The sequence below is a fragment of the Botrytis sinoallii genome, assembly GCF_014898435.1.
Source record: "Botrytis sinoallii strain Bc 23 chromosome Unknown BSIN_026, whole genome shotgun sequence".
Lineage (NCBI taxonomy): Eukaryota > Fungi > Ascomycota > Leotiomycetes > Helotiales > Sclerotiniaceae > Botrytis > Botrytis sinoallii.
This window is the reverse complement of record NW_024066053.1, coordinates 264233-279461: the sequence shown is the minus strand read 5'-3', so window position 1 is coordinate 279461 and position 15229 is coordinate 264233. Positions and strand designations below refer to the sequence as shown.

The window sequence follows — 15229 nt, the reverse complement described above, 5'->3', positions numbered from 1 at the left end:
CTCCTCATTGACAAATTTCCTTATTTTGAAGGATGGAGGAGTGGGAGTTTGATTGGTATGAATTGAGTTGATTTTACTATATTGGGTTACGTGGGATTCATTTTGGGGGGAGTGAAATAGGATTGTGTTGATTGAGCGTTATAAAAAATATCTTTTGCGATTTTAGTATTGTGTTTTTTTCTTCTTCTGATTATCAGGTTTGAGGTTTTTCGGTTTATTATGACATACTGGCAATGGCAATGATAATGATAGCTTATTTTGTGAGAGTTATCTTCTTCCTCTTTTGGATTTTTATTGGGGATGTGAAGGGGGATTGATGTGGAGAGGGTGTGAAATGGAGAGTGAAATCGGGTATAGTGGGTTTTTTTCTCTGATTTTTATGGGGTATAGGCGTGCATATTTATGGGTGTGTGTATGTGTGTGTTTCTTCGATCGCTATATATTAGTTAGGTAGTTGTTTGGATGGGAGGGGAGGGGAAGTAAGAATACGGAATTGGGGTAGGATGGAAGATTGATGTGTGGAGGGTGGATGGTGGATGGTGGATGGCGGATGGCGGATGGATCAAATAGTAGAGTCAAGGGATGGAGAGGGGAGAAGGGGGGAGGAAAAGGAAGAGGAAGAAGAAGATATATAATGCATTTTTATATTTATTTATATATCATTTATTGTCTCTGTCTTTTGACTTTTGTAATGCTCTTTCTATCTTGCTTGTGGGGTATAGTAATAAGGGTTAATTCGATGTCCTCGTGATAGTGATAGTGATTATATCACGGAGGTAATAGCTATGTCTAATGGTCACTTTGATCAGGAGATAGGTATATAGAGTGATAATAAACTAGATTGACTTAAGGTGTGATTATAAGGATCATACCTACTTTATATACCCTAATCAGGCGATGGAATCGCCTAATTAGGTATATAGGGTACACAAATGAACTGAGTGAAATAGTTTTAGTAATCATGGGAATGAGTATTCCGGAGGAGTACTAGGATTAATACCATAGGGTTACACTATACGGTGAATTCCGTGACAGATTGAAAAGTAGAAAGAAAGAAGATGGGAAAGCGAAATTTGGTTTGAATATTTATTTTAATAGGTAGGTAGATAGATTGATAGGTATGTGTGATAAATTATAATATCTCGCTTATTTATTTATTTATTTATTTATTTATTTATTTAATATAATATTAGCGTTGGGTTGGGGTTGGGGTTAGGGATAGAGTTGGGGATTGGGATTGGAAGGAGGGTTGGAAGTGGAAATAGGGATAGAATTAGAAATAAGGTTGAAATTAGGGGTAAAAACAGAGTTGGAAGTAGGGTTGGAAGCAGGGTTGAGGATTAGGGTTGAGGATTAGGGTTGAGGATTAGGGTTGAGGATTAGGGTTGAGGATTAGGGTTGAGGATTAGGGTTGAGGATTAGGGTTGTAGAATTTGAATTGAAGTTGGGGTTAGGGATTTGATAAGATTGTTTAATTGTTTGACTGTGTTATTATTTGTATATTTGTATATTTGTATATTTGTTCCTGTGGATGTATTTTTATGGACGCATTGAGTCGTTTGAGGGAGCGCGGGAGAGAGGGAGCGCGGGCGAGCATAAGTGATTTGTTGCATAGTACTGCCTTGAATTGGATTATGAAATTGGAAGAGTAAGTTAGAGGAGAGAAAGGAAAATAATTTGCCTTTAAATCTTGATATCCGTAGAGACTAAAATAGATGCATCCCCCGAAGGGAAGGAAATCGCAGCGAAAGTGTGTGAACCAGGGCTTCCCTTCCCCAAGCATGCCTTCACCTACACTGGCTACTGTTCACGGTCTTTAGGCGCCTGCGAGGAGACTCAGCTCTTTCAGTCGCGCCTATCTAAGGCCTACTATTTCCCCTCATTAGCTCGCTCTTTCGATTGAATACAATAGACATTCGGGCCTACTGATAGTGGGAACCACGCTTCCGTATCTCTCTCGAACCAACAGAAGGCAGGAGGAAAAGGGTGGTAGAAATTCGGGACGAGGCAGCTCGTTAGTATTTCGAAACGTCTAATATTCTCTATAAACCTATTAAGAGTATTAATGAAGTAGGTATAGAATATAATTTTAATAGAGAAAAATAAGTATTATAATTATTTAGTTAAATTTATATTTTAAAGATTTATAAGAATAATAAAAGAAGAATAATAGATAGAATAGATAGAATAATAGAATAGATAGAATAGATAGAATAGATAGAATAGATAGAATAGATAGAATAGATAGAATAGATAGAATAGATAGAATAGATAGAATAGATAGAATAGATAGAATAGATAGAATAGATAGAATAGATAGAATAGATAGTTAGATTAGATGAAATTAGCTTTAAAATTTAAAAATCTAAATAGTATATCTAGGTAACATATCTATCTACCTACCTATAACTATAAGATTGTAAGAAGAAAACACGGGGCTGTGATTTGAATTTTCATGTAGTATGAAATGAGATGGGATATAATTAAGAAGACGAGAGAATACATCAAAGAAGAGGCAAAATAAATAAATAAATAATTCAATCTCATTCATGCATTATCCATTATCCATTCATCCTATGATATTTATTATCTTCATCGAATATTATCATTCATACATATGTTACTATATAACCTAGTAGGTATCCCACCCTATCCCATCCTATCCTATTCATCCCATCATCACTAGTTTGTTTCTTTCTTTCCCGTTTCTTGAGATTCCATCCTTTCATATCCTATTCATCTCATCCCATCCATCCCATCCATTCCATCCAATCCAAGACCAAACCAAGAGCAAATCATCATAATCATAATCATAAATCCTCCATGAAAAGAATATTTAGAAAAAGAAAATAAAAAAATCATAAAAAAATAGTTCAATACATCCACATCCATATCCGAATCCCTATTCCCACCTCCCAAACCAAACCAAACCAAACCCCAAGAACCCACCCAGAAACCTAAACCCCGGGCCGGTACTGTGATTCCCAAATCTGTATTCGCATTTGCATCTGTATTGTATTTATAAAAACTGTCGATATCATATTTTCCTTGCATTACACTCTTCCCAACCCCGCACCTTGTGCATATCTCAATGGAGAATGTTTTCTCTTCTCCTCGTTTTCTTTCGATTTACTCGAGCCCCCCGAGTTGCGTCTCTTGAACATGTGTTCGACCATGGCGCGGGGACCGACGAATTCGAGATTCATGTTGAGGGGAGGGAGAGGGAGGGTGCGGGGTGATGAGCGGGAAGAGAGGGCTTGGGAATGGGAATGAGGAGGTGTGGATGTGGTTATGTATGGGGATGTAGATGTGGTGTAGGAGTTGGAGTGGGAATTGCAATGGGAAGAAGTGGGTTTAGGATGGAAGTGTCTCTTGATGCTATCGTCGACGAGGGCTATGAGGCCAGTTGAGATAATGACGCTAGGGTTATGGGTTAGATTTATGATGTTTTGATGTGATTTGATCGGAGGGAGAAAACTTACTCAGCAACATCAGTAACCTTTTCCAAGACACTCTTCTCACTAATCCACATTTGACACGGTGGGACCCAACCCCCCACCAATTCCTCCTCTCGAATCTGATCTCTCGATCGCAATTCTGGTACGATATGCGCTACTGCATTACTAGAATCTCCTTTGAACAAATGATACGAAATCGCTTTTCCCTCGCCATCTTTCTCCACTACTCGTTTCCATGAATATGAGTATCCCCAATATTCAAACTCATATCTCTTTTGCGATTTTGCGCCTCGACGCTTAACTTCGATTTGCGCATAATTTGAGAATTCAAGTTTCGTTGTATTGGTAGGGATGGAAGCGGTGGCTGCTTTTTTCGAAGCCATGAATGCTTCGACATCAGAGTCAGATTCGGAATTCGATGCGTATCCGCTATCGTGTCTTTGAACTCCTCCCATGGGTTTTGTGGGTGAAGTTGTCGAGTTTTGTCGAGAAATGCTGGATTTGCGTATACTTGCAAAGGCGCTACTGACGGAACGGGTCAAGACAGAAGGTCTTCTCTCAGTGGGTTTAGCGTATTTGCGACTCGAGTGACATACTTCGCGACCACTTGAGCGTTCGTAGCGACGGAGACTGAATTCGCGATTCTTGAGATCGTGCATGCGCAGATGAAAGAGTTGGATGATTTCTTTATCTTGACCATGACCATCTTCGGTGTCGACGCGAAGATTCATATTTCCATCATATGAAGTATCATCATGACGGATGTAAAGACGTTTGGTGGAAGGGAAATATCGGGCGAAATCATGAGCAGTGGATGGTCTCAGATTACTTTCAACCACGGTTTTATATTCCGGGACGTCATATTCTGGATCATAGCTTTCGGGTTCATCATAGAGATCTTCTTGGGATGCAGATGTGGATGCATATGTTTCTTGGGATGAGCGAGGATAGTCTATGGGTGACATATCGCTGGGAGATAAATCTATAGACTCTTTGTGGTAATAGATAGGTCTCTCGGGTTGATATTGATGAATTGATGGTCGAGGACTGTTGTATATGGAAGTTGGTGCTGTACTATGAGATTCTCGAGAGGATTCATCACTCTGACGGGAACCTCTACTACTCGTACTATGATCGGTAGTGTATCTTCGCATGTAGTCTGGCATTTTGAAAATAGGTTGAGTTACTTGCGAGAAGTAAGGTAGATTTGGTGTAGAGGGTATCTGAATAGTATGGATAGTATTGATAGTGGAATGATCCAAGAGCAAAACGGTGGCAATGTAGATTCGATATAGTGAATTGACAATAAATATATTTGAATGAATATAGGTATGTGAATGAGGTGTATTAAAAACCTGTTGAGGAGGTATAGTATCCAAAAGGAATCTCTTGGAAAAAAGTAATAACAATCAAGTTATCAAAAACGGTCGATTCCGGTGGTAGATATTAACATGACATGACAGTAGCGTATGTACACATTCAATAACGTGGTGCAGAACGTGGTATAGAACGTGGTGTTTCGAAATTGATGTATGATTTGGCATTAATATAATCCTTGATCAATTCCTGATATTTGTATTGGTAATGATGGGGGGCTTTCTAGAAGAATATGGAGAAAGATTGTTGTTGTTGTTGTTCCTAAGTGGGATTCTCTCTGGGTTTTGATGCTTCTAGACGTTTTTGATATTGATATTGATGATGTGATTTGACAGATAGAGGGGTAAAATCTTCCGAGACAGTTGGAGACAAACACCCTTGAATCCAAGTAATTCTAACGTGGATACCTCTCCTGTACCTTTCGATAATTGATGATTATGGGATTTTCGAAAGTGTGGAGTGATTAGATGGATGAAGTCAAGAAAGTGGAACGGTGGAACGGTGGAACCAGCGGTGGAGATATTTTTTTCTTCTTTTTGATGTTTAATCAAGTTTATGATTTATGATTGCTTCGTGCGGCAAGTATAGTCGTATGTATGTACCCAGGACCTAAGAGCTAGGAGCTAGGAGTATGTATTGTATTATATATGTACTTGGATATGTGTGTATTATGTATGGGGGCAGGAATCAAATCCTAATTAAGGCGAGGGCTGGGCGGTTTTGAGCGGGAAAGGCTTTGATGATTCTTGGTGGAGGTTGGGTCGATATGACTGTGAGGCAGAGAGAGAGAGAGAGAGAGACGTAGTGAGGCGAGAGGCACGGGAAAGAATCAATGGAACATGATAGATAGTATTGGGATGAAGGAATTAAGGAATAGATGGAGAGACTTGGGAGTTGAAAGACAAGACTAGTCGAGAGAGAATTTGAGAGTCGAAACAGGCAAATTCAAGAATTCTTTTCATTCTTTACCATTTTACCCCTGTGGATTAAATCTTACATGGAAGTTTCAATTCTTACTCATCCTTCTTCTATATTCTACGAGTATTATTCTCTAGATTGATATCTCTCCTTTCCAATCAAACCCCTTCCCCAAATGTCTAGATCAAGCCATCAGAGTAAGCCATCAGAGTAAAGGTTGCATCCACGAGCGAGTAATCCATAGCTAATCATTCTCTCAAAGGACTACCGGGGCATTGTTGGGGGCATTAAGAAAGGTTGGACCTTCTCACTCCTTCGTACTCCTTCGTCTCTTTGAGTCTTTCCGTCTTTCCCATGTTTCCCATCTTTCTCATCCATCCTTGATATGTTGTGTTGAAGAGCAGCGCGATGCTTTCCGATAGGATAAGAGCATCGGAATATCATCTGGGCACCTCCAGCGTTAACCAATGAATCAACATCAATCAAAGCATAAACTAACATTATCCAAGCACTCATCACATTATGGATTCACATCTAGGCACATGGCTAGGTACATTTCTGGGTATATCTTCCGATGTTGATCGGAGACTATTATCACATCTAGGTAGGTCGGTAGGTAGGTGTGTGTTTTGATATTGATCCAACGCGACTATCGCAACTGGGTATGTTCTTTCAGATTGATCTAAAGCTACTATTGCATTTAGGTGTATCTTTTGATCTTGATCCAACATGACTATCACATTACCATCACACTCGGTCACATACATTTCTAGGTCGTTGGTACATCTTTCCCATATCCTCGAGTAAATCAAGGTCAATCATTACCAAAGCAATCTATCCCAGTTTGAACAAGAGCACGGTAGTACAATCCGGAGTTCTCTTTTGAGCCACCTCGACCACTCATAATGATTGCCAATCCAACTTCTTACCGATTCTTTTTCGAAGATTCCCATCTAATTCTCTCCACCATCCACCACCATCCACCGACAATTCCTTCGTGGCAGTTTTGACGTGCACGATGACATATACAATATCACAATCGCTTACCTACCTAGGTAACCAGCTAGCTGTACGATTACTACGATCCGATGCACAACTCAAAATTGGTCGCTGATTGTTACTCATCTGTTTTTACCAGATGGATCCATCTTGAATCCATATGGAATCCATATGAATCCACATGAACCCTTCGAACAGGTTACATGAGACTCGGGTTTCGGTCTACACCTCCACCTACACCTATATCCCCATCGCGCACAGCTCGCACAGCTCGATTAAATAAATTCCTTTGGCGGTGGACAAGGACTACGACTACGACTACGACCAGAACTAGGCCTAGTGGACCGACGATTTAACCTGTCGCCATCAACCTGCAATTATCAACCATCAACCATCAACCATCAACCATCAAACATCAACCATTAAAATTCTATTGGAATGAATTTGCTATTCCTCTATCCTTCGATTCGCCCTCGGGGATGTTACACAGCCTCAACTGCAACCTGCAAACCTTAGTCGCCATTTTCAATCGAATTGACTGGATGGCAAAGGTTCTACTTGTATACTATATCCTGTAAATGATTCTATCAAATCTTTATCATGAACGACCCAAGCGACCCGGCCAGTTTCTTTCAATGCTGCCCTGCAAAAGTCTCCAAGAGAATATTCGATGCCCGATGGAATTCTGATCAATTCATCTTACTATCCTACCCTACTTGTTTGTCATTTTTGTCATCAAGGCGGATCATCTGAAAATATTAGGTTACTCCAATCAATGACCATTTCTACCTACGTACCGAAGAGTACCAAGACAATCAGCCTCAATACGAATAGCAACATCCATTATAAGCTGAGTTGATTAGTATCCCAAAGGAAGGCTTTGCTTCAAGGTTGTGCTGACCCAAAGTGTGATTCAGTTATCCTAAACAATGGTTATTGGTTCATTTTTCACTCTAAAGCCTTTCACGCGCCTTTTTATGCAAGACCAGTCACTCCACTCAATCTACTCCATTTTTTCTGCCCTACAGCTTTTTCCATACTTCGCACAAGGTTTCCTCCAATGATTTCCTATCAGTCATTGATATGCCTATCTTTTACTCCATCAAACTTTCATACGGCCCATCTTGTATGGAAATGTATACGTTTTACGTTTCATCTGAGCCATGATTGTTTCGTATACTCCGTATGTCTAAGAAAGACACGAGGCCGATAAAGTTATGGGGCAAAATAAAACGATCGAGACTTATCTATTTTCATTCATCGTGACATATGGCGGAAATCAGGGCAAATTGATATCTCTCCACCTATCTTCGGTTCCGCCGTACGTACGTATGACAACGGTCATGCAAGGCTTGCAAGTGTGGCAGTTTACCATTTGTGTTTTTTTCTTGAATGGATGCTATATTTATTACTTTCATGTGACTCGTTATCAAGTGTCCGAATTTACGAAGTGAAGAAGATCAATCAAATTTGTCTTGGTTTGCCCAATTTCTTGGGCTGTGTCGCTTTTTCTCGGAAAGCTAAGGTCTGAGAGGGTTGGGAAAAATCATCTTCACACATGGATGATCGAGGTTTCGATGAGAAGCGAATGATTTTTTCTTTGAGCAGGTTTTTGTGCTTCACGACCACTCCAATCAGTGCCACGTTCTCGGTCTCCCACATGTCTCACCGAAGGAAAAAGGCGACCAGATCTTATGCATCCTATGCAGCTGCCCTTTTCTTTTGTGCCACACCTATAAGGAATTACCGAAACTGGCCCATTAGATGGCCTCAAATTGTCCATAATGATGGTATTTGCCATGGTTCGCCCAAACAAAAAAATCTGACTAGTCATGCGAGAGTGATCAGTTTTGGGTTTTGGATGCGGGGTATTTCGTACAGCGAACCACAATTTGGGGGAACAGGAGAAAATTGTTTTTGCTTATAATATTGAGAAGCATTGTCGATCGAAGTTCTTCCCTCTTGGGTATCTCATGGATTATATCATACGTTGTGATCACTGATAACCAAATCGTTATCAATAAAGCAAGTAAGTGGCACAGTTCTTCCGAACTTCATCCCACCTACCCCCATGAGGAAGGAATCCATCCTTCCGAAGGACGGGTAAGATTTTTCATCAGGATCTATAACCCAACATACACATGGGTTACAATATATCGGAAAGGAGGCTCTTTACCCGATATATTAGTAAAGTAAAGTTATTATTCTATCATCTTATCTCATCTCATCTCCCTTCTTCGCAACACTAGCAACACTACCTTTGGGCATTCAAGAAGTAGACACCCCCACATATTTATGTAGAAAAGATGCTACATTGGCCTATATAAAATCAGCATACAAACCTCGATTCATTCCTATCTATCCACATGAAACAAGCAGAATTTTTCAACAGTGTGCACAAAATTCTAGCAGCATGCTAGGTACAGCAGTAGATCGAAGATCGAGCGGGTATGTGATTTCTCGACATGCGGTTATTGTTAGTTTAATGACAAGTTACAAGTTACGACATGAGATCTACATACATACATATACATCACAATCTACAAAGTATGCTGCATACATATCGCATATTCTACTCGGGGACTTGTGGATGTGAAGTGATGCTAAGATTCTGATGCTAACACTCTGTGCGTACGCTGCATGTGTGAAGAATTATCCCAAGGGAGCTGGACAACTCAGGATATCGATGTTGATCTCGGGGTATCGATTTGGTTTTGGATTAGATCAGATTAGATTAGATTAGATCGACGAGTATTATCTTGGTAAGTGTACTATATTATTATATTATGGAAGTGTCATTGACTTTTTTTTTCCCTTTGGATTTCTTAGGCTGTGCGGACTGCAGAGAGATGTGTTGGAGGTTTGATGTGTATGTATGTATTTACGTATGTACGTATGTTCGGCGTTAGATAATGCGTTGTGATGTGATGTGATGTGATGCGATACGAGGTGAAGGGATGAATCACAATGATGCGAATTCGTTTCAAAGTTTTGAAACTGATTGTCAAGCGTCAAGCATCGATATTTGATTTATGGATTTAGGAAGTAGACAAGTTAGTTACTTACTTGTGGGTGGATCGGTCATCGTATAGTATGGTTTGGGAATGCGAGTGTAGATGTGGATACGAATGTGGAAGGGAGAGGGTTTTGTATGTTGATTTTAGGTTGATGCGATGAGGAAATCTTTTGGCTTGGTACTTTTACTTTTGGTTTTGGTACTTGGTTCTTGGGTGATGAGATGCGATGAGATGAGATGAAATGCGATTTTTGAAGATTCTTGAGAATTACTTATTCCTAGTGAGTTTTATGAAATGGGAAAGGAAAGGGAAGGGAAGGGATAGGAAAGATTCGAAACTTGAGGGTTTGAAACTTGACTACAGTAAATGCAGTGCAGTGCAGGTCAGGTCAGGTGAGGTGAGATAAGATGAAGTGAGTGAGAAAATCGCTTTAGGTACCTAGGTAAGCGCTACTCAACTCAACTCAACTAAATCAACTTAACTCAACTTACTAGATCGTCGATGATCTCCATGGACCTGTGTATGTATGTGTTTATGCGCTTGTGTATGCGCTTACATGTATGTATATGATGATCTCGATGGGATGATAGATAATCTGGAGACGTCATTGGTTTTGTTGTTGTTGTGTCAGATTGTTAGATTGTCAGGTGTCATCTGTTACTCGTCATATGTCATTTGTCATTTGTCATCCGTCATCTGTCAGTGTGTTTTATAGCATGTACTGTACTGTACTGTGCTGTGCTTTGCTTTGCTATTGTATTCTATTGTATTCTATTGTATTCTATTCTGTTCTGGGGATGTAAATAGATTAGGGGAGAAAGAGGGGGAGGGGAGTTGATGAGGGGAAGCGGGGTGCGGAATAGGGAATGGGAATGGGAAAAGGAGGGTAGAGAATAGAGGATAAGTTTCTTCTTGTTATTGTGTTTACTAGGTAGGTACTTTATGATTATTCATCTTTCTTAGGTTAATGAGATGTTGCTTTCTTTTTTACTTTCTTTTTCCTTTCTTTTGTGCGGTTTCTGTGGTTTCTGAAGGGTTGAAATTCTTGATGTTGGAGATTGAGATTGAGATTGAAATTTTGGAGCCTCGGATGGAAATCTCTTTCGTTTGATTTCTTGAATTTGAGATGGTATAGTATGGTGTCTCAGTATTCAGCGATTCTCACTGCTTGTTTTTTTCTCTTTTGGAATTTCTTTTCTTTTCTTTTCGTTCCGTTTCGTTTCGTTGTGTTGTGTTGTGTTTCGTGGATTGGATTAGGGGGTTTGGAGAATGAGGTGAGATGAGATGAGATGAGATTATGAATTGGTGTGAAGCTGGAATGGGTTAATTGTGAGTCTTGGGATGGGATGGATGGGAATGGAATGTGGCTTTTCTTTTTTATGAGCGATGAGTGGGTGCTTGATGGGAAAGAAAGGGGGATTGAAAGAAGAAGGGGTTTGTTTGTATGGACGGTGGATTTTATTTTTGATTCTCTGGCTGAATTGTTTTGGATTTGGGAGTGATAGGAATTGTGGTTGAGGAGTTCGTGAAGGTTACTTGTTACTTTGTTATGTTCTTGGGGTAAGGCGGGATGGGATGGGATGGGATGGAGTGGAGGGGAAATAATGGGAGAAAGAAGAATTTCAACGTATGCGCACTGTGCGGTCAACAATACTGAGGTCATACGAGATACGGGGGAGAATGGGGGCACTTTGCTAATGGTCAACGAATGGTTAGGTTGAGACGGGAGAGATGTTTTCTGATTCATACTTGAGAGATAGAAATGTGGGAGATGAGAAGCGAGAGAGGCGTAGAAAGAATGAGAGATACAGTATCTTTTGGAGATCTTGGCTTAGATCTCTTAGGTAGGGGAGAAGGGTAGTTAGGGAAAAGACAGGATAACGTGGAACAGGATGGCTCGAGAAGTCTTCGAGTTTATCAGTTACATTAGGTTATTGATATGAGGAGAATAACTCGCTAAAGGTAAGATATGTTCGGAAATCCGTCTCGAGGCGCTTGAAAAAGTTGGGGAGGGGCTTGAAAGAAGATGAGTGACTAGACTGGGTATCTATTCTGAACCAGAGGTATGTAGGGGCTAATTGACATATACACTATGATACATCAGAGCTAAGGATATCAATCGGTGTGAAATTCACTTTATCTAGTGTTATTTTGTGTACTTTCTTAGAAGATTTGTTGTCAAGAGGAATGAATTTCTGGATACATAGGTATGGGTGAGTGAGTTAATTTCTCAATCCTGAAGATGCAGGTGTTATGATGGATATATTGGAGAGTTTTTGTCGTTCTGATGTGTACGGGGCTTTGTTATTCTCTGTATGTATAAGTTTATGTGTATCTGAGTATCTTTCCTCGGTGTTTGGTTGGACTGGATCTCAGAAGGTAGTTTTGTGGATGAATGAGCGTGGTATGTAAAGGCTGGAAAATAGAGCTTTTCTTTCTAGGTCATGATCATTTAGATGGAGAGTGATACAAACTGGGATCATGGTAAGGGTTGAGTTGAATGGAATTGTGTGGATATTCAGAGTATCGAGGAAGAAGAAAGGAATTAAAATGGATTAATGGTGGAACATCCTCTTCGGTATCGTTCCCATCTTCATCAATTTTCTTTACAAGAATGGGAAATGATATTTTGCTGATCTTATTGGGGCTTGCGAGAATGATCGCTTATATTGACTGGAGGAAGAAGGGGGGGGGTATTATGGATAGAATCTTCGAGCGCAGCGAGCTATGGGGGTTTGGGGGCTTGCCCCCATAATCATGGTGATTAAACTGATCGTTCGCGGAGATGATGATGTTGGGATGATTTATGCGATATGGGAATGATGGGCTTTATGGTTGATTTGAAGTTGAGTTGGTCTAGTCTACATAGTTTGTGAGGAGGGGGAATCGAGGGTTAGTTTTGTATGATTGATGTTGTTTTGGTTCATTTGAATAAAATATAGAATGATGTGTTATGTGGTAGATGAAAATTCGAAATTTGATAAATTCAAATTGATACTCTCAAACTCAAACTCTGCATAGGTAAATTGAAGCAAAATATGGAGATACAATTTTGTTCATTTTGATGTTAAGCTGTACGTGAATACGCATGTTCAAGATTCAAACCTCTTGTTTATATGGCTATAACAACACTTTATATGAGTCGACAAAAATCCTTTAAAATTAATAAATGACAATTATTAAAGTCAGGTTATGTTTTAATTCAAGAGATAGATAGAAATATAAATTTACTGATTTAGTAGCAAATTCTATTCAAATCTTCATTCACGGTTCTAGAAATCATCAAATTCTCAAAACAGACTAGCGCCATCCCAAAAATTATCTCGAACCTCAATTATTTTGTCCCGCCATAGTTGTAACTTTTGAATGTGCCATTGCTTCCCACGCACAACAGCTACGATATTAAAGGGGAGCAGGTCCAGATATAGGAGAAGATCTGTTTACAAGGAGTGATAAATCGAATATTGCAAGAACCCATTTCAGGGCTCAAAAGAGCTCGAATTTTTCAATCATGGCATCAACTCGTATGTCGCCCGGCGGGGCACTCCTACGAGCCTCCCGAGTCTTCGCAATCCCCAATCCTCTCCCCCGACCAACCGGTACCCTCTCCTCCCAAGCAACCTTCGATTCCGATACCGCGACGCTCCCCCATCCAATCCATCAATCTATTACCACCCCGCCATCCTCCCTCGCAAAAGGTGATTGGGGATTCAAAAGACCCCTCCCTCTACGAGCCACCACTCGCACCTCCACGCCCATCATCCGCGTCGAAGCTATCGATACCTTTGAGCACGTTACCGAGTTTGGTTCTGCGGCGGACCATAGTCTCACATTACAAAAATGGCAGGAAATGAATATTCCCATTTCGACACCCCGACTCAGTAAATCCGTCTCTGTGAGCCGCGATCAAAATATTCCTAAACATAGAAGTGTTTTTGATGACAGTATCGATATAACGGTTAGAAATTCAAGTATCCAGGCGGGAATCACAGGACATGGAAAGGACGACACGCGCTGGAAATTTTCAGGTCCATGGTTGGCGGGTTTGACCGAGGGCGAATTTCAAGAATATGTAGCGAAGGAGGTGGGAAGGAGAAAATCGGAATTCAGACAATTTTTAAAGGAATCGTGTGCTGCATCTCTGACGAATGAAGCGAGAAAGAAGGCAGTTCAGAGTGATGAAGGGTTGGGAGATTTCAAAACCACTTCCGTGGAGGATGTTACAGAAGAACAATTATCAACTTACATCCGCCATCTACGATACGACATCTCCACCCTAAATCTCCAAATCCGCGCCTTCCTCGATCTTGCTCCTTCTCCTGCTCCCCGAGCCCAAGACGAAACAGAGATCTACGATGAATTAATTTCTCTCCGTCGACCCAAGGCCGTCGAGGTCGTATCCAGCTCTCCGTATGCCGAATCCGGACCTCCCAAAACCCATCCTAGTGCCGGATTATCCTATTCGCGCAATAACAGCTGGACATACAACCATGCGCTTTATGGACCCCAAGCCCATGCTCCTCCCGTTGAAGCCCGTATCGTCATGCCCAAGAATGCATCGGGTGCTCCTCCAGTTCTAGGTGTAGGAGGTGTGGTTGCGGATATTCCATCAGGATTTATTCAATTCGATGTCAAACCTCTTGGAAGTAGTAATCCTAAATCCCACGATCAAGTTGCCGGATTACTATTTGTCGAGCCGCAGAAATATGGAGGAAGCAAAACGTGGGTCGAACCTAAACATGCGTATATTGATGCAAAGGGAAAGATTGTACTTTCTGTAATTCCAGCGGATAAAGATGCCGTGGCAGTGAAAGAAGGAAAAGTAGATGAGATTCCAGAACCACTGCAGAGAAATTATTTACCAGCGGGGAAGACGTTCACGAGACAAAATGGTAGTGGTGAAGGATACGGATTGAGTGGATTTTAGAAATCGCAAATCGATTGAGTAAATGAAATGTGTATATTATGTTGCAAATGTACATTTTAAAAAGAATTCAAATGAATTTTAGGCATCATTACAAGCATCCCATTCAAATATAGTGTAAAATTACAATTCTTACAGACAGATTTCATCTGGATGGAGATATGGGGGCAAGCCCCCAAACCCCCTTTAGCTCGCTACGCTCGAGTTACAATCGTGTGAAGGATATAAGAAGTGTTTTATTCTTTCTAAACAATCTACCTCAACCTCCACCTCCCCTGCTCTCTGACCCTGAAACTCTCGGAGGGCCAGTGGGGCGTAGTCAAACATAAATCAAGGAGGATTTATATATGTATATACGATGGTATAAGTAAAGACTTTAATACCCATCAACTAAAATTCCATCCCCAAATAAAGAGTACTCAGCAACACATATTAGATTTAAAGTAAAGTCCTACATTCAAATTCGAAGAAACATCTTTCCAATCCATCTGCTCTCTAATTTCCCTCTACTTTATATCTTCTTCTTTTTCTCTCCA

The 15229-nt window shown here is 40.5% G+C and overlaps 2 protein-coding genes across 2 annotated transcripts; one reads left to right on the top strand and one right to left on the bottom strand.

Annotated features, from left to right (window-relative positions):
- Positions 1-3053: 3053 nt before the first annotated feature.
- Positions 3054-4624, bottom strand: EAF02_010591 (uncharacterized protein; the record flags this gene model as incomplete). Its single annotated transcript, XM_038906639.1, has 2 exons — positions 3054-3420; positions 3483-4624. The coding sequence occupies 2 exons, from the start codon at positions 4622-4624 to the stop codon at positions 3054-3056; spliced, it is 1509 nt and encodes a 502-aa protein (XP_038753509.1).
- Positions 4625-13280: 8656 nt separating this feature from the next.
- Positions 13281-14696, top strand: EAF02_010590 (uncharacterized protein; the record flags this gene model as incomplete). The annotated part of the gene is made up of 1 exon (XM_038906638.1): positions 13281-14696. The coding sequence occupies one exon, from the start codon at positions 13281-13283 to the stop codon at positions 14694-14696; it is 1416 nt and encodes a 471-aa protein (XP_038753508.1).
- Between the last annotated feature and the right edge of the window lie 533 nt (positions 14697-15229).